Below are 19,573 nucleotides of genomic sequence, written 5' to 3'. Positions count from 1 at the left end.
GAACATCTCCCATAGATATACTTCCCTATAGCCATTCAGTGACAACTCTATACTTTTTTCTTTACCAGAATGCAACACTTGGCAAAAATCCATAAAAAGTGACTGACTGGCTGAGACAAGATTGTCTGTCCCATGTCTGATATAGAATAGTAACAGATGCAACAGAATAAACAGGCAAGCATCAGATAATACATATCTTGCACATCTTCTAGGCTTCCCATATTCACTTCAAAGTCATGTGGGTTTTTAAATATACTCCAGCTTCTTTGCATCGCATGTACTCAGCCATTCAAACACAAAAAGGAAGCTTACCAAGAGTAGAAGCAAGGACAGGTAGCCTGGGAGGAATACAGAGAAATTGTCTGAGCAGCCATGGATCAGGTTAGAAAAACTAAACCCCTGATAGAATTGAATCTGGTCAGGGAGGTCAGGGGCAACAACAAAAGCTTCTATAGGTAAGTCGGTGATAAAAGGAAGACTAGGGAAAATGTGGGCCCTCTCTGGAAGGAAACAGGAGACCTGGTTACCAGGATATGGAGGAGGCTGAGGTACTCACAACTTTTTTGTCTCAGTCTTCACCAGCAAGTGCTCAAGCCACACCGCTCAAGTTGCAGAAGGCAAAGGCAGGGACTGGCAGAGTGAAGAACCAGAGAAGATAAGGTTCAAGACCATCTAAGGAACCTGAAGATGCACAAGTCCATGGGACCTGATGAGATGCATCCACGGGTCCTGAGGGAACTGGTGAATTTAGTTGCTAAGCCACGATCCATTGTATTTGAGAAGTTGTGGCAGTCCGGTGAAGTTCGCACTGACTGGAAAAAGGGAAACATAACCCCCATTTTTTAAAAGGGAAAAAAGGAAGACCCAGGGAACTACAGGCCAGTCAGTCTCACCTCTGTGCCCAGCAAGATCATAGAGCAGATCCTCCTGGACCACTCAGTGGGTAAGGAATTGGCTGGATGGTCACACTCAAAGAGTTGTGGTCAATGGCTCAATGTTCAAGTGGAGACCAGTGATGAGTGGTGGTCCTCAGGGGTCAGTATTGTGACAGGTGCTGTTCAGCATCTTTGTCAGTGACATGCACAGTGGGATTGAGTGCACCCTCAGCAAGCTTGCAGACGACACTAAGCTGTGTGGTTTGGTCGACATGCTGGAGGGAAGGGACGCCATCCAGAGAGACCCAGGCAGGCTTGAGAGGTGAGCCTGTGCAAACCTCATGAAGTTCAACAAGGCTAAGTGCAAGGTCTTGCACCTGGGTCCAGGCAATCCCAAGCACAAATACAGGCTGGGTGGAGAATGGATTGAGAGCAGCCCTGAGGAGAAGGACTATGGGGTGTTTATTGATAGGAAGCTCAACATGACCCAGCAATACGCGCTTGCAGCCCAGAAAGCCAAAAAATATTTTGGGCTGCATCAAAAGAAACATGACCAGCAGGTGGAGGGAGGTGATTCTGCCCATCTACTATGCTCTCATGAGACCCCACCTGGAATACTGCATCCAGCTCTGGAGTCCTCAGCACAGGAAAGACATGGGCCTGTTGGAGTGGGTCCAGAGGAAGGACACAAAAATGATCAGAGGGCTGGAACACCTCTCCTGTGAAGACAGGCTGAGGGAGTTCGAGTTGTTCAGCCTGGAGAAGAGAAGGCTCTGGGGAGACCTTCTAGCAGCCTTCCAGTACCTCAAAGGGGCCTACAAGAAAGCTGGAGAGGGACTTTTTACAAGGGCATGTAGTGATAGGACAAGGGGTAATGGCTTTAAACTGAAAGAGGGTAGATTTAGATTAGATATAAGGAAGCAATTCTTCACTATGAGGGTGGTGAAACACTGGAACAGGTTGCCCAGAGAAGTTGTGGATGTTCCATCCCTGGAAGTGTTCAAGGCCAGGTTGGATGGGGCTTTGAGAAACCTGGTCTAGTGGAAGGTGTCCCTGCTGATGGCAGAGGGGTTGGAACTAGATGATCTTTAAGGTCCCTTCCAACCCAAACCATTCTATGATTCTATGATTACTTCTAGTACTGCAAACACTTATGTGCTCTCAGATGCATTAGTCCCTCAATCCCAACTCAGATCATCCATATCGCCTGCATAAACTAGCAGAATACATGGCAACATGAGGAACAAGACTTCATGGTGGGATGGTGTGGTAGAAAGGCATCAGTCACACCTGAAAGAGAAATCAGTCTATGGAGGTCCTGAAAACTTCTGATTCAGCTGAAGTCACTGAGGTCTAAGGGGTTTATCCAGGCTGTCAACTAACTCAGTTTCCTGGTTTGAATTCTGGTTCAAAGCCCTGCTGGGTCCCTGATTACTGCATCTAAATCTGTGCTAGTTCACTTATGGGCTCCCTCCTGGTGCATTTTATGCTATGGGGTTGAGCATCTGGGTCTACTCCCAGTATAGCCACATAGTTTTAAAAGCATAGATTGATAACGGGGAATCTGTCCAGTTTGAAGGATAAAATGTTTTGGAGTGTGAAGGGGGCTGTGAGGAATCCTTTTTCTGAGACCCAGACATCACACTAGCACTGGCCTTCTTCCTCTTTCAGCTGTGTCCAGAATAATGGGATCTGCAGATCGTATGGAGCAGAATCTCAATAAGACCCATGATATAATTCTGTTGATATACCATTGTTCAAGTAACCAGTAACCTGAATTTTCCCACAGGCCACTGCTATGCCACTGGCAGTGAATCTGATTCTTTTCACCCTTGTTCTTTCATCTGTTAAATAGGAATAATGCTATTTGCTTTACTTCATTAAGTACTCTGGGGTCTACAGATGAAAAGCATCTGATTACAATTGAAGTGTGAACAGGCAAATGGAAAAAATTACTGGAAAACTTAACCGAGTGTCTTCAGACTTCTGAAATTGTTTGAGTCTAATTTCCAGCTCTGATTCAGGTGGTATTCTCTTTTCGTCACCACCTGTTGTTTCAGTCTATTTAAAATCCTAGTTTTGCAAACATTACACCATGTGCCTATGCTAATCCCTCTCTCTTAACACTAAAATCTGATTTGAAATCCAAGTTGCTTTTCCCCAGTTGTGCAACATTATTTTTTAACCCTTCCTGAGCAAAGAACAAAAACAATTGCCCTAAATGGAGAAAAAAAGGGATTTTAAGGCAGATTTAATCTTCAACCTTTTAACACAATAGTGTAAGGAGAAACAATGGGTTGAAACACTGTGACAGGGAGTTGACAAGAGCTTTTTCACAGAGCCCTGCAGAAGGGTTTGCTATGTTTTCTCTCACTGAGGTATTAAAATTGGCAGCAGGTGAGACAGAAAAGCTCTGCATCCGTCTCCAGGTGCAGCTGGGCTCCTGAATACTGCTGCTGCATCTGTAGGTCTTTCATCAGTGCATCTCAAAGCAGTTATTTCTACCAGTTTTTGATTTGCCTGTGGTTTTACACAACCTGACTGAACAAGGAGGAGTTTATTCAACCAGAGAAGACTCTTCAATGAGGAAATGGAGTAGATTAGTAACACTCTGTGTGTGTGTGTGCGTGCGCACGTGTGCGTGTGTGTGTGACTGATCTCATTAAGAAACGATTTGTGCTTTGATGGTTTTATCGTTGCTGTGCTACAATCCAGGAAAGAGCTGAAAGGGCTCAGGAGTGATGACAGCAATAGCAATAGACATTTTGAAGAGAATTGTCTGTAAAGTAAAGTAAAGAAACCAAATTTTTCCTGCTGTTTTCAAAAGCTGGGGTATGTTTCTTTCTGTCAGTTCTGAAGGGACTCTTACAGCTCCCTGCAAAGCAGGAGACAAGTGTAAATTACCATCGTTTTCACAAGGACAGGCACACGAGGGAAGTCAGAATTTTAGAAATCGGTGTGTTTTTGTTGCTGGTCAATCTCCCCTTTGTTTGCCAGTGTGGATCAATATGATCGATACACGAGATAGCCTTCTGAGAGCAGAGAGGAAGAGCAGCGTGAAGCAGAAAACCTGTGGGGCTTTACAAATCACTCTCCTTTCACCTCCCGCTGCTGTCTCCACCCTCAGTGCATTGTGACTCCTCCTGGAAAGTGGTGATGCTGAAGTCTGCCTGGACTGGATCAGCTCAGCCCTGTGCAGTGCTTTAGCCAGCTGGCAGTGCAGGAGGACTCTGCTTGTCCTGCAGCTGCCTCCTCCTCCTCTGCAGGGGGGAAAGCTCCCACCTCCACATGCTGTGTCTTCATGAATGCCTTGAACTGGCTATGAGAAAACAGCTTTTTAACCTGTGCGAATAAGCTGGAATCTTAGCGGAATTAACCTGTCTGGTAATTACATTTGCAAAGACTGAAAGTCCAGGTGCTTTTGGGGGAGTGGAGGACAGTACAGGAATGGGACTGTGACTACATGGAGAACGTCTTCTGGGGCTACGGCTCACCCACGCTCTGCTCCGCTCACCCTTTTGCAGGGGACCATAGAGAACATGTGCTGAGAACGAGTGCTGGGCAGAAGCAGCAGTGAGCTGGTGAAGATGGAGAATGGCACAGGGGACGAGCAGAACCAAACTGGGCTGCCACTATCAAGCCAGGAGATTGTTACAGCCGAATACCAAGTGGTTACCATCCTCTTGGTCCTCCTGATCTGTGGACTGGGCATCGTGGGCAACATCATGGTGGTTTTGGTGGTCCTCAGAACCAAACACATGAGAACTCCCACAAACTGCTATCTGGTGAGTCTGGCTGTGGCAGATCTCATGGTGCTTGTGGCTGCAGGACTACCTAATATCACAGAAAGCCTGTATAGATCCTGGGTGTATGGCTACGTGGGGTGTCTCTGCATCACTTATCTCCAGTACCTAGGGATCAATGCTTCTTCTTTTTCCATCACTGCCTTCACCATTGAGAGATACATAGCCATCTGCCACCCAATCAAAGCTCAATTCCTATGCACTTTTTCAAGAGCCAAAAAGATCATTATCTTTGTCTGGGCTTTCACCTCCATATACTGTATGCTCTGGTTTTTCTTGCTAGATCTTAATACGGTAGTCTACAAAGACACCACTGTTGTGTCCTGTGGCTACAAGGTGTCCAGGAGCTATTACTCTCCTATCTACATGATGGACTTTGGTATATTTTATGTTGTGCCAATGGTATTGGCGACTGTCCTCTATGGCCTGATTGCTAGAATACTGTTCCTGAACCCCATCCCTTCGGACCCAAAAGAAAACTCTAAGACATGGAGGAATGATGTGGATCACCAAAGCAAGCCTGTGAATTCCAAGATGACTAACAGGAGTTTCAATAGCACTATTGCTTCTCGAAGGCAGGTAGGAACAGCAGTTTGAAATGGCTTTCTGAAACCTAAAATCCGCTTGTTTTAGAGATCGCTAGTCTAAGCCTGTGGAAGAGGGTAAAACATATTCTCCCTTTTTGCTAAGTAGTCAAGCTGAAATTCTGTGATATATATACACATACATATAAATACGTATTTTTTTCTTGCGTATTCATTATTACCTACTGCTAGGACTGGAAAACAAATAGTATATTTCCTGTATCAGAAAGCAAATAGCAAGTGTCAATAAAAAATGAAACATTTTTAACTATAATTTCTTTATATTACAGCCTGTTAGTAATCCTGCCAAACAGACAAAGGACTTTTCAGTTATTTTTGAGATCCGAAGGGAAGGAAGTAGCCTGGGAATTTAGGAGAGTTGGGGTTTTGTCCCGGCTAAGGCACTGTGTCACTCCACAAATGCAGTCAAATTGTTACTTTTCCTGTCTCTAATTCTCCTGTGAAAAGTCTACTTAAGCAAGTCTGTATATAAAAGTGCTTTGTAAATGCTAAGTATCTTTGTTATTCTATCTCCCATAAAATACTTTTCTGTATTGATGGCTCAAAACTGAGGCATAGGTTTGACTAGCTTCTTTTTATATTGTTAAACATGTATGCTGCAATGTGTAATTAGACAAGTAGAATATAGTTAGTAGATGAATTTATGACTATTTGCAATAAACCGTACTGCCTCATACTCACACAGCATGCAGCAGGTAGCACAGTGGGGTGCAGTGCTGAGAAATGCAGGGTGCATCACTTCACAGCTGGCTCTTGGGAAGAGGCTCCGGCTGGGTCAAGCAGCTTGATGCGAGCATGGGGAAACGATGCTCCATGCTGAACAACTTGGCTCACAGCCCTCTGCAGCTGCTGCAAGGCACCCCGGAGGGTTGCTTTGCCAGGTGGGATGCTCCGTGCAGCCTCCCTGCACTACATACTTCCCTCAGGAAATAAAGTTGAGCTGTGCACCTTTTCAAACAAGCTGATTGCCCCCTTTGGGTGATGGGTTGAACTTTACATTCTTCTTATTTTATGTAGATTGCTACTGTTTAATGAGAAGGACTGGTTTCCCTTATTACAGAGATGGCAGTGACCTCAGAAGTTAACTGAGTTGCCTGCTAGAGCACCGAGCGCTTGCAGAGCACTAGAGCCACGCTTTGAAATGCACAATGGAAACATGTGGGCTGGGATATATTTATGTTATATGTCTCCAATTATAGTAAATAGACAGATTAGAAAAGTTTCATTTTGTTTTTCTTCATTAATTGTTAGTAGAAGATAATATGCTTTTCAAGTTCTAAATAACACTTTAGTATACATTTTGATTGTGTGCTTAGCGTCACTTGAAAAACAGACAAATCTTTTACATTGAGCATTGCTGAATGTAGATACTGCTTTATTGTGAAACCAAAAAGTGAGGATTATAATGTGATGTCTTTTTTGTCTTGTATAGACAGCAAAACTTTTTCTAAAAGCCCAAGTAACCTGGTGGTTTAAAGTAGCATCATTATGAGTAAAGCTAGCATGTGTGTATAGTACAACAGAGGAAGTAAAGCAAGGATAGTGTGGCATTATTAGTAATGTTTTTTATATAATAGCAGCATGTAAAATATAGCCAGTGTGGTAAAATAGAAAACGACAAGTCCGTATCCAAAAAATCTAAAATCTCAACAGTTAGTAAGACACACAAGTGAAAATTGCCTGCTGTGCTGGCAAAGGCATGCATAGCTGACAGCATAGTTTGGCCTCGTAATGAGTTCTGCTGTCATGTAAAACTGTCTATACGCCTTCTCAAAATTGTGCTTGCATTACAGTGATGGAGTTGCATATGATGTCCAGCATGTGATCTGTACAAAAAGTGGCTGAAAATGTGGTGTACAGTTCCTACTTCTGTGGCAGTTCTTGTATTTATCCAAGAACACTACTACAAAATGAAATTCGTGCATGTTCTGTGGTGGGTTGGCTCTGGCTGGCAACGAAACACCCACCCAGCCACTTGCTCATTCACCCTCTCAGCAGGATAGGGAAGAAAATTTGCTAAGGAGCTCCTCCTCCTCCTCTGACTTTGGTGTTCCCTCTGCTGTTTCTCGCTCATTTGTTCCCTTCTTCTCTCTCTCTCTTTCCAGTTTTTTTGTCATTTCTTAAATACGTTTTCACAGAGGCACCACCAGCTTGGCTGATGGGCTCAGCTGTGTCCTGCGGTGGGTCTGTTGGAGCTGGACGGAACTGTCTGTGTCCAGCATCGGACAGCCCCAGGCCTCTTCTCAGAGAGGCCACCCCTGCAACCTCCTGACTGTCAAAACCTGGACATGGACATTCAGTACAGTTCCATTGAATTATTATGATTAAGTATTGTTACAATTAACCTATTATGAGCTGACATTTATATAATATACTAGAAAAAACCAGCAAGTTAGATAGGTTTCCTCAACTTTCATGAAGGTTTAACTCAGGAATTTCATGACCATTTTTGATGATGATTAATCCAACATGGCAGTATGTGAATTGATTTACCCACTTAGTATGACCTGAATTGCTTGACTAATCTGGATTTAGCTTGACCCAGACTGCCAGGTCATACCATTTTCTTTGATTTTCTTGGGACTTCCCATTACCTTATCTATGTTTTGAAAGTCTTCCTTTTTTAAAAATGGTTAACACTTGTTTTATAACTGAGTAAGAAAGCTTTTTGTCCCCTACCTTGTCATATAATAGGTGTGTTTTAGTTGAAGAGCACAATCTGAAGCTGTTTCCAACTCCTGGCTGAAATAGATTCCATTGTCCTGTGTTTTTTAGAATTTTTTTTTAACCTATATTATTGTGGTAGCCTATAGCTGTCTGTACTGTCAGCTTTGTGTTTCTGTGTCAGCTTCCAAGAATTAGTCTTCTATATACAGTGAATAATTTCTATTGGGAGTCATAAAGTTACACAATTATTTCAATCGTTTTCTTCAAAAATGGTGATACATAACTTAGGTTTCTGGTATGAGAGTTAGCCCGGAATGAGAAGCTGACAGACTGAAAATGTGAAGAGCAACTTGGAAACGATCATGGATTCAGCACCTAGGATGTTCCTCACACCTGGCACCAATGGAAAGAGCAGGGCAAGAGAGAAACAACCCTGGTATGGCATCTAGAATAGCTCTATGCTCAGGGAGGAAGCAAATCGTGCCCCTGTACTCGGCGCTGGTGAGGCCGCACCTTGTATACTGCATTCAGTTTTGGGCCCCTCACTACAAGAAGGACATTGAGGTGCTGGAGCGTGTCCAGAGAAGGGCGATGAAGCTGGTGAGGGGTCTGGAGCACAAGTCTTCTGAGAAGCGGCTGAGGGAACTGGGGTTGTTTAGTCTGGAGAAGAGGAGGCTGAGGGGAGACCTCATCGCTCTCTACAATTACCTGAAAGGAGGTTGCAGAGAGGTGGGTGCTGGTCTCTTCTCCCAAGTGACGAGTGATAGGACCAGAGAAAATGGCCTCAAGTTGTGTCAGGGGAGGTTTAGACTTGATATTAGGAAAAATTTCTTCACTGAAAGGGTTGTCAGACACTGGAACAGGCTGCCCAGGGAAGTAGAGTCACCCTCCCTGGAGGTATTCAAGGAACGTGTGGACGTGGCATTGTGGGACATGGTTTAATGGGCATGGTGGTGTTTTTTTGGTTGATGGTTGGACTTGATGATCTTACAGGACTTTTCCAACCTTAACGATTCCATGATTCTGTGAAATATAGTCTAAAATAACCATTTCCTCACAACTGTGGAGGACAACTACCTGAGCTGACGCAAGGTGGGGGTGAGAAGTTCAGTAGTGAGATAAACAGGAGGGAGGGAGGTGGCTGCTGCTGAAGAAGAATAGATGGACCATGTTCAGTTTCATTAGAACAGATATTTTCAGTCTCTGACATAAACAGACTTAATACCAGCAGTGAAGGGGAAAAAAATGGTCAGGTGGTCAGAGGACTTTTGTTTTCAAAACAGAATGGCAATTTAGAGCATTCTATGATTTAGAAAGAAGGCCTGGGATATATTTTAGAATGGTGAGTCAAGCCTATTTTAATGTATTTTTCATGTGAGATGCCTGAGATGAGCTCAGAATGAAGCTATAGTACATCTCCAATGAATGAAAATCAGCTCTTCCAGGTAGAAAGTGGTCCTCTGCTTACTCGTTCCATTCCCTGCCTTCACCCTCCCACCCCCACAATGTAAAAGTCACTGAACTATGTTAGGTTTAGGAAATATTTATTTCTTTCCAATATTTGGAAAGCTAACAGGAACAAAATCTCTTTACTAAAGGGTCAATACCCCCATACCAACAATCACCAACGGACAAAGCCTTTGAAATACTCTTCGGGGCCCCCTGAAGTTTTCATTCAAAGCACTGCAAAACAAAACTGAACAGGGAAGACAAGCAAATAAAAACAGATATAAAAAATCACTCCTTTTTTTTAAATGCTGAAAGAGAGGGAAAGGCACAAAATAAGCTTTCTTTTCTCATAAAGTATCTGAATTTCAAACACATTTTTGTTTCACTGAACAACATCTGTTACAGCTGATATTGGACAACTACTGAAATTATGAGTTATTTGTTTACACTGCAAACTAAAGTTCTATCGAGGAAAGCAGCACCAGGACGTACCCATCAGATGTGTCAAACCCCATTCTTACATCCACTTCTGAAGAGATAAATCAATCCCATTTGTGCAATATTTATTCTGTTTTACAGAACTGTACTGGATAGCAAGGTGTGATAGATGTATTTTAAAGGTTTTAAAAAACCAAACTAGTTTTATTTGCCAGTCAGGTGCTCCTGTGTACATGGGAATCAATTTCCAATTCACTTTGTATTTTCCATCAGGCTCCCAGTGCCCTAAAAGGAACAGAAACCAGTTCATTCTGCCTCTTCTTTGTCAGAAGCTGAATACAGCTGATCCACTATTTATGGAAAGCAATAAGAATCATTTATTGCCTTTGCAGAGCTTTTGATCAGCCACTGCAAGTCAGTAGGCAACACCTGACTGTCTCCTGAGGGAAGATCTCTGCCAGAAGCAGGCAAGATATTGATATGCTCCATTTTCAGAGGAATCAGTTTGTGCTCAAGGCTACATGGCATTAGGCCCTGAGGAATCAACTGTGGCATATGAAGGCACGGACTCCTGCTGTGCGAGGCAAAAATCATTTTATTGAGATTACACACATAGCTGTATACCCTAGTTGCACTGTCCACTCATTCCTGTACTTTTCCATCCGTGAGTTCTATTTTGGCATTGGTTCCAGTAAGGCGCTGCAGCGTCTGCTCTCAGTTCCATATCAGTGATGATTATGCGTCAGCTGAAACTATCTACAGTTCCCCAAATATCCTTGTTTTAGTTCATTGCCCACTGATCCTTCGTTCTTCGTTCTATTTATTTCTCTGGCCTTTGCTGATCTTGCAACTTCTTAACAGTTGCCACAATCAACTAGTGTTAAGCTTGGCTTTAGTATTGAAACATGCAGGTAAACCTTCGAGCATGTGTTTAGTTTGAAGAAAACTGGTCTAGATATGTTCGAGTTACAGCTTACCATGACTGGAATAGTTGAAGTATGTCTGACATCTCTTACCATAAACCAGCCAAGCCAAGAAGCATTACTGCCTCTACTTCCCATTAGGTATACACTTCACAAGGGGCTCCTACAGACTTTTCCCTTAGCCTTTGTGAAATCCCATTTCTCAAAAAGTAAAGGGTCTGAAGATGTTTTTAGTTTAGTTTTTCATTTAACAAGCTTTCAAGTGCAGTGTATAGACTGTGACAAGAGGGTCAATCAGAAATGCATGATGGTGGTAGAGTAGACAGGAGTTGGTTTCAAATACGTCATATTTTACTTCAGAAAATAGCATGATTGCAAAAGTGCTTTAACGATAGACACTCTTACTCCCCTGAAGATTTTTTTTCCAAATTTGAAGAAAACTGGTCTAGATATGTCTGAGTTACAGCTTACCATGACTGGAATACTTGAAGTATGCCTGACATCTCTTTCTTGGTTACTTTTTCCCTCCTAAGCCATGAGAAATGCAAAAAAGGTTGTGAAACTATTAAGAAAAGTATCACATATGCTTGCCCTCCTTTCATTCTTGTCTAGGCATCTCCATGTGGACACTCATACAGAGGCTGATACTGGACTTGACAGACCTTGACCCAGTAAGGACATTTGTATGTTTTTGTGGGAAGTGATTAGCAGTTCCAGTATTGGCTGTTCCATGGATCTAAAGGATCATGAGCCAACAAGGGACTTTGTCCCAGATCCCTCAGGACCTTAGATTAAAAAAAATTTCCCTTCAATACTCTGTTATAATTTCACAGAATCGCTGAGGCTGGCAGGCATCTCTGGAGATCATCTAGTCCAACCCAGTGGTAGTAACACTTTCAGAGGTGCTGGGTAGGCTGAAGACATCTGCCTTGTTAGCCTACTAGGCAGCTGTTCTTCTGCCACTTTGTTTTAGTTTCTTTATTGCAGTTGCAAAGGTAGATGCAACAATTAGATCTCTTATTTTTCAGGAATGCATATGATTGCATTAGCCTACCAATTTGTGTCCTTGCTATTCCAAAATGGCCTGTTATTAGTACTTGCAAACCATCCACATTGTTAAATCTTCCAGAAAACACATTCACTGACTGTATCCTAATCAAAATGAATAGCAATTGAACAAACATTAACTGCAGTTACAGGCAGGTATTGCACATAAGTAGTGATGTGTGTCATAAATTCAATCTGGAAAAAATACAAGTGCCTGTGCCAAAGGTTTGACCAGATTGTCAATTACCAAAAATCGCAGACAAACCAAATTCAATATAATCAGCTCATTGCCTCTATTAAGCAGCAGTTCATATTCAACTTACATTCACACACATTACAGCTTCAACTTTACACATGGCTGAAATTCAAGCTAATAATTATTTAGTCTTTACTTATAGTTTCCTTTCTGTATCTTTACACCATAAAGTACCATAAGCATCAAAATAAATCTCAAAACTTCTTTTTCTTTGCTTTTTCATATACAGCACCACCACAATTCCACTTACTTCTGAACTATCTTTGCTTGCAGAAGTAAAAGAAATAATGGTTCCTATTTGAACTTTGGAAGGTTTAGCCACTTATTTTATAGTTGCTGTTTAGGACAATGAATTCAGAGCCGATGTGCACCTGTGATGGTAAAAGTTGAAGGTTGATCACAGTTTCCCCTCTTGTCCATTTTAGGCATTCTATTCCCAAGTCTTTTTAATAAAAGACAAGAGTGAAAGAAAGGTTTCATTTCATGAACAGAAAATGTGTTGTTCAAAGTATTCAGAGCAGATTTTACAACAAAACAAAGGTTCACTAACAAGTAACACCAACCAACATTAAATGTTTCGTTACAACATACGGTACAAGGGAGAAAAACTATTGCTGCCTTTTTTTTTTTTCCCCCTGTGGGTGCTTAATTTTGCTAAAAGTGCTTCTTTTTTTTCTAGTAGCACGGGTACTAGGATCTATCAGCATTTCTAAAACATTAATGCTTTTTCTTCTGAAGATTTGAATCATTTTGTTCTGCTCAGAAGCAAGAAAATGTTCTGAAGACCCAGGCATTGCAGGAAGGAAGAAGAGAGTGAGAGAACTTAAAACTGAAGGACAGAAAAGGGATTTACCTGTCATACAGGAAAACTTTGAAAATGTGGGGAAAATGAAATCCTTTTTTTTTCTAGGAGTACCTGTTCTGTCTGCTACCTTGGCAAGCAGCTCATTACCTTTTAATGTAAAGAGAACCGGATGGAAAGACAAGGAAGCAACCTAGTCCCCTTTTATAGCAGCTAAGATCCCACATATTGTCTGGCTGATGTGCTCATGTAATCACAACCTGAGCTGTGTGCTTCCTTTCCTCTTTCTCATACACTCCTCATTTGTCCGGTCCCCCAGATCACATCCTGGTTCTGGCTGTGTTCATCTCTCTCACACTTCCATTTTATCCCACCCAGCTCAGCCAACAGATCCCAGACTTTTTTCTTGTCCATCCCTAATATGAACACTGAATTTTTGTATTTGCATAATATTTTTGCAATATTTGCAGGTAGATTTCGTACTTTCCCCAAAGGAATGCCTAGTTTCCTCAGGTATCAAGGGGACAGTGGGACAGTGAAAAATAAATACAACCTTACAGAGCAAACTTGTTTTGTTTATACTTGGGATGGCATCCAATTCACTTAACACTATGCGTATCTCAAAAAGTTAGTTGCTTAGTCCAATCAAATCATCTAAGGTCCCTCCATGGTCAATTAAAAAAGGTAGGTTACCCTCTAGAGAAAGTCCTCTCTTAGACATTGATGCAGTATGTGATCCCCTGCCCCCGCAGAGAAACCCCTCTGTTCTCGCACAGCAGAGCAAGCACAGATTCCAGCTTGCAATGCAAGGTAAGTTTTGCGTGGCTTACATGAAATCCTCAATCATATCACTTAGTTTCACTTGCAGTGTTATTATATCAAGACCTTAATCCTTTTATTTATTTAATCTTCCTCCTCATTGTACAACTTCCTTTGGATTATAAAATCACGGACTGGCATATACAATCTCTGTGCATTGCAATGAACACCGCCAAGCACAAGAAAGAAAGATACTATTACATGCCTTTAAAACACCAGAGTGACTGTATGGCACAGTAACTTAGTAAATATGACTATGACTTTTACCTATCAATGTAAGAAAGATTAATATTCAAAGGAGAAGGAAGCAACTACCAAACTGTTAGTACCATGGTAATGGAAATGTCTTGTAAAAGCACTTTCTTAGAATGGCAAGGTTTTGGAGCAGGAAGGAAAAGGAGAATGCCAATTCAGAATTAAAATATTTAGAATCTATTTAGTAAAAATAATTTTAAATATTTCTCAGAACATTCTCAGAAACCAAAAGATAGGGCTTGAAGAGTGGTTGCATGCAGCCAGAAACACACTCAATCTCAAGCACTTCGCTATCATTCAAAGTACACTTGAAATCTGGACTAAAATGGATTTGCTCAAAGCCTTTTAATCGTGTTTCAATCTCCTTAACTAAGAATGACTTGTATTCTGAGTATAGCATATGCAGTGCACATCCACAGGAAAAGAGCCATCAGTGTATGCTTGCCTTCACCTGACAAATGAATGACGATGCTAGTGCCTCTGCTTTCAGGGAGCTTTGGTGTACAGTAACAGGTAATAAAAAGTAGGTTCTTAAAAAAGTTTGTTCTCTTAGCACTCCACTGACATCAAATAATTAGCCCCCCAAAAATGATTAGTTACGTTTCTTATGAAGTGATTCGAAAAAGGACAAGGCAGTTTACTTAAGCAAAGTGGACCAAACTTTCCTCTAAGCTATTTCTGTGCAACCCCATCGATACCACCGAAGATTTTTGGTGTGGGTAAGAAAGCAGCGCTGGCCTAAATCATGTGTTTAGAAGCTAGGTTCATCTGTAAAGGCAAATTCAGGTGCTAAAAAGGTCCAGGGCATGCTTGCTGTGCCTTTGGGTCAGAAGCCCTGAGGGGTGCTTCAGCCTGCAGTGGGGTGAGAAGCCCTCCGGCCACACTGTAATGCAGTGAGAGGTGCCACAGCACCTTCTAGGAGCTGCTGTCCTTTGCACAAAGGTCATGCTCTGAAGCGGATGGGCATGAAATCTCACTGCCTCCAGATCCAGCTTAGGGAGGATTTACCGACGAGCAAATAGCTATCTGAACTCAGGGCCTTGCAGTTGGTCTCGGAGACACAACCACTACCAGTCAAATGGATCAGGCAACTGTATTTCTGCCTGGCAATAGAGGTCTTGTGCCAGATTTGTGATTTTTGGCAGCTTTGGAAGAACACGTGCTGCAGCCAGTTTAAAATTACAGTTAATTCTCCTCGTTGTCCTGCGCTGACTGAACCGCAAAGAGGTGCCATCCATGGCCACACGCTTCTGCATCTTCTCTTGCACTGACTGTAGACTCTGTGGCAGCGTAAGGGTACATGAGTTGGATCACTGAGCAAACCAAAAAACCAGCTCTACAGAGAAGTGCTTCGTTTTCAGTTGGACCAGCAGTCTGACCTGACCCACACCCTCATCTTTGGGGCTAGCACAAGAAGGGAGGTGAGAACAGGATTGCTTTTTTAGCTGCAGTCACAGGTTACTTTGGCTTCAGTTTGTGTCAAGACCAGGAAATTGTGGAGTCTGAGCGCAGCAAGACAATGTCTTACCTAGCATACAGCCTGACAGTGCGAAGCTAACCTCTTGGCATTTTCAAACACGTTCAAACCTGCAGACTGAATTGATCTCAGCTCAGGGCGCTTTGTGCTGTGACCATGATATTTTTTATCTGGTGTTAAGAGCAAGTTCTAATATATTATCAAATCACAGCCTCAGTAAGCTGAACAAGGCAGCAGTACAAGCTAATGGTATTAGACAGAAGGAAAATGTACATCAAGCTGCCAGTATACATAAATTCAGCTAATAGTTTGCACGCTACATACATATATGTCTTTGAGGCATATAGGATGCAGTCACTTGAAGAGTAACAGCCTTTTTTTCATTGCTGTAAAGGATTAATCGTGTGACTCTCAAATATCTCGTTCCTGACAGCAAGATCAATTTATTTCTAGTTCAACCCAGGACTCAAACTGACAGCTGCACTATTGTAAGTGATTCTCTGAACAATTGTTCTTTAAAGACATACTCAGAATAAATGTAAATTGCCAATGATCAGTAGGTATGACAACAGAGTCCCCTGCTGAGCTTTTGGTAGCAAAGTACTTTGATGCCTGTGTAGACTATTATCCTCTCACCCTCTGAATGCCTGAGCTGATGTAACACATCTGTTAGTTGGGCTTGGTCCCATTGTTAATCCAAGCTCCACAAATGCCTACTCGCTTCCTTTAAATGTGGATTATTTTCCATGATGAATGATTATTCTCAGTTGAAAGGATTTGCTCAGTTTGGAGGCACAGGCTGGAGCTGAGCTGGCAGGAGGCGAGACAGCAGGTGAGGAGTCCTGAGTCTTCTTCAGCCAGAGCGGCTCAGCACTGGGCCTCCTCACTCCTTGTAGCCATGTTCACAGCACTGGTCCTTTTAGAAGTGGTTCAGAGATAAGAAAAAATCATCCTTTTAGCTACCTGAGACATTCACATCTGTATTTTGCTCTATGATGATGATTGTGCACAGAAAACATGAAAGGCACTCTAGAAGTTCTAAGGAAATGTATCAGTCAAGTGACAAAAAAAGGGGTAATATTTCTCAGTCTCATTTTTTACTTCTACTGAATACAGCTGTAAGGAAATCAAAAGTGAGGGTGAAGGGAGGAGAATTATAAGATGAAATTGTAGCCTTTGGATATGTGCATATAACAATAGATATATAGATAAAGATATATCAATTTGTAGAGTAACTTTGCTCTTCATTCCATTCTTTATCATAATATCTATAACAAAAACAACAGATCGGGTTATATGTGTGTGCTGGTTTTGGCTGGGGTAGAGTTAATTTTCTTCATAGTAGCTAGTATGGGGCTGTGTTTTGGATTTGTGCTGGAAACAGTGTTGATAAAGCAGGGATGTTTTAGTTACTGCTGAGCAGTGCTCACACAGCATCGACGCCTCTTCTGCTTCTCACCCCGCCCCACCAGCGAGTAGGCTGGGGGTGCACAAGAAGTTGGGAGGGGACACAGCCGGGACAGCTGACCACAACTGACCAAAGGGATATTCCATACCATATGACATCATGCTCAGTATATAAACTAGGGGGAAAGCTGGCCGGGGGACCGCTATTCGGGGACAGGCTGGGCATCGGTTGGAGGGTGGTGAGCAATTGTTTTCATTTGCATCACTTGTCTTTCTTGGCTTTTATTTTTTGTTGCTGTTGTGTTTTCCTTTTCATTACAATTATTATTATTATTATCATTATTATTATTATTATTATTGTTTTATTTCATTTCATTTATTAAACTGTTCTTATCTCAACCCATGAGCTTTCTCACTTTTACTTTTCCGATTCTCTCCCCCATCCCACTGGGGCGGGGGGGAAGTGAGCGAGTGGCTGCGTGGTGCTTAGTTGCTGGCTGGGGTTAAACCACGACAATGTTTATGTGTCTTTCCAGATAGCTAGAAGAAAATACATCCCTTAGGCAATGAGATTGCAGGTTTTCTGTATAACAAGCTATCTGATCGGAAGACAAGAGAGTTATATACTCTCTTACAACTTCAAACTAAAAACACACCTAAAACTAGTATGTATAGATGAGTGATTTTAGTGGAGTTATCTGTCTGTCCCCCTGGAACCAATTGAAACTCTTATCAATCTACATCTATCCTTTCTGCAAGCAACAAAATTATAACCCATACAGCCAGAATGTATCCTGTGGTTACAGGAATTGCTGTTTCATTGAAGTATAACTTCAGGTACCCAGAAAGAAGGAATAAAGCAAAGGTAAAAAGAAGTTCCTTAAACTAATCTGTCAATAGGCAACAACAGTTTTATGCCAAGAAAAAAGGCAAATAGTAAAAAAACCCACAATCAAAGGAAGCAGTTATAGCTCACCAAAATCACTGCCAATGCTTTCCAGTTCATGCACACACAGATAACCAAGTTATCGCTTGACTTACATGAGGCCGTGCCATCATACTATCCCACTGTCACATCTCACTGTACTTTCTGCCTTGTTTATAAACATCTTTCAAACTTCCTTTAATGTAGAGACTAGGGAATACCATATATACTAGAATTAAATTATTTACAAGAGAAAGACTCTTTTTACAGTGGGTTTTTTTTCCTAATTTTTTAATTATTTCTTATTCACTTCATTGCAACTGTCCTGGGTATCCCCAAAGGTTGTTTTTTTCTTTATTCAAAACTAATTTACACAATAGATGAAAGTTCTTATAATAATCAAGTTTTATTGATAAGCCCTTTTTTCCCTGGCTCTGTAAACTTCAATTCACATTTCAGAGTAAACATCAAATAATGAAGATCTAATTAAATGTTGAGGATTTGAGAAATAGGAATAAATCTAATTTTTTTTTTCATTACTTTTGGCTTTTGGAAATTCTTTTAGGGTGGCTGATAAAGCAGATAATCTACATAGGCTTCAGGTTCAATTACTCTACAGACTATACTGGTCTAAGGGAGGAGATCTAATGTGGTTCGAAAAAATGGCTTTAGACCCCTGTTCTTCCTTTTGAATCAACACCTCCTTCCAGCTTGAGAGGCTGCAAATTCTGAGGTCTATAACAATTAGCTTACTGGGATGTCACCTAGAAAGAGTCATTTAACAAAAACTAGGAGGAATTTGGAGCCAGGTTTTTTTATTTTTTTGTTCTTCTTACTGTAGAAAACCTTTCTGAATCAAATATTGATCAGAAATTCCCAGCTGAAGAGTCTGTCCTTAGTTTTGCTTTGGCCCTAGAGATGTAGGAATGCACACGTTCCTTTCAAGATAAGTACTAACCGTATGTTGCTCTTCTGTCTACCTCTGTGCTCCCCCAGGTTACCAAGATGTTGGCAGTGGTGGTAGTCCTATTTGCATTTCTGTGGATGCCCTACCGGACGCTGGTCGTGGTCAATTCCTTCCTCTCCAGCCCCTTCCAAGAAAACTGGTTCCTGCTCTTTTGCAGAATCTGTATTTATTTAAATAGTGCCATCAATCCTGTAATTTACAATCTCATGTCCCAGAAATTCAGAGCAGCCTTCAGGAAACTCTGCAACTGCCAGCAGAAACGGGAGAAGAAACCGGCCAATTACAGCGTGGCCCTAAATTATAACGTCATCAAAGAGTCTGATCACTTCAGCACTGAGCTGGAAGATATTACTGTCACCAATACCTATCCGTCCTCTGCAAAATTGTCCCTTGGTGATACGTGTTTGTCATCTGAGGTAACAGTTAATACATTTTAGTGTTCGGTGCAGAGTCCGTATGAACCAGAGGATGTTCATGTGCATGGGGCTGTGCTGTGCTAGCTTTCAGCTAGCACCGCCAAACAGGGTGGGGAGGGAGAACTGCCCAGCTCTGGAAAGTGATGCTCTCAAAGTGCCTTGTGCCGAGCATGGCGTGACTGGGAGGGTCTGGGGTATTGGGAAGGATGAGGAGAAACATGTAGGTGAAGTCTTACTCCCTGAGGAGCAGAGGGCAATGGTGGAGCATTCAGACAGTGGTGCTCGGGCACGGTCCCTTATGTACATGTCTGGCAGGAGGGTGGGCACTGGTGTCAGACCTCAGTGATTCCTCCCGGGCATGTTCTAGCTGCCTACAGGAGGACAATAGGGCATTTTCTCATGCCTCACCCCCTGGCTCCAGCTTGGGGTTAACTAGCCCAGT

General features: G+C 42.1%; 1 protein-coding gene across 1 annotated transcript; it reads left to right on the top strand.

Moving 5' to 3' along the window:
- The first annotated feature begins 4,462 nt into the window (after window positions 1–4,462).
- On the top strand, window positions 4,463–19,152 carry TRHR (thyrotropin releasing hormone receptor). Its single transcript, XM_059815722.1, has 2 exons — window positions 4,463–5,257; window positions 18,745–19,152. The coding sequence occupies exons 1-2, from the start codon at window positions 4,463–4,465 to the stop codon at window positions 19,150–19,152; spliced, it is 1,203 nt and encodes a 400-aa protein (XP_059671705.1).
- Window positions 19,153–19,573: the final 421 nt, after the last annotated feature.

This window comes from Gavia stellata, chromosome 3 (assembly GCF_030936135.1).
Source record: "Gavia stellata isolate bGavSte3 chromosome 3, bGavSte3.hap2, whole genome shotgun sequence".
Taxonomy (NCBI): Eukaryota; Metazoa; Chordata; class Aves; order Gaviiformes; family Gaviidae; genus Gavia; species Gavia stellata.
Note: the sequence above shows the minus strand (reverse complement) of the source record. Positions and strands in the feature narration are given on the sequence as shown.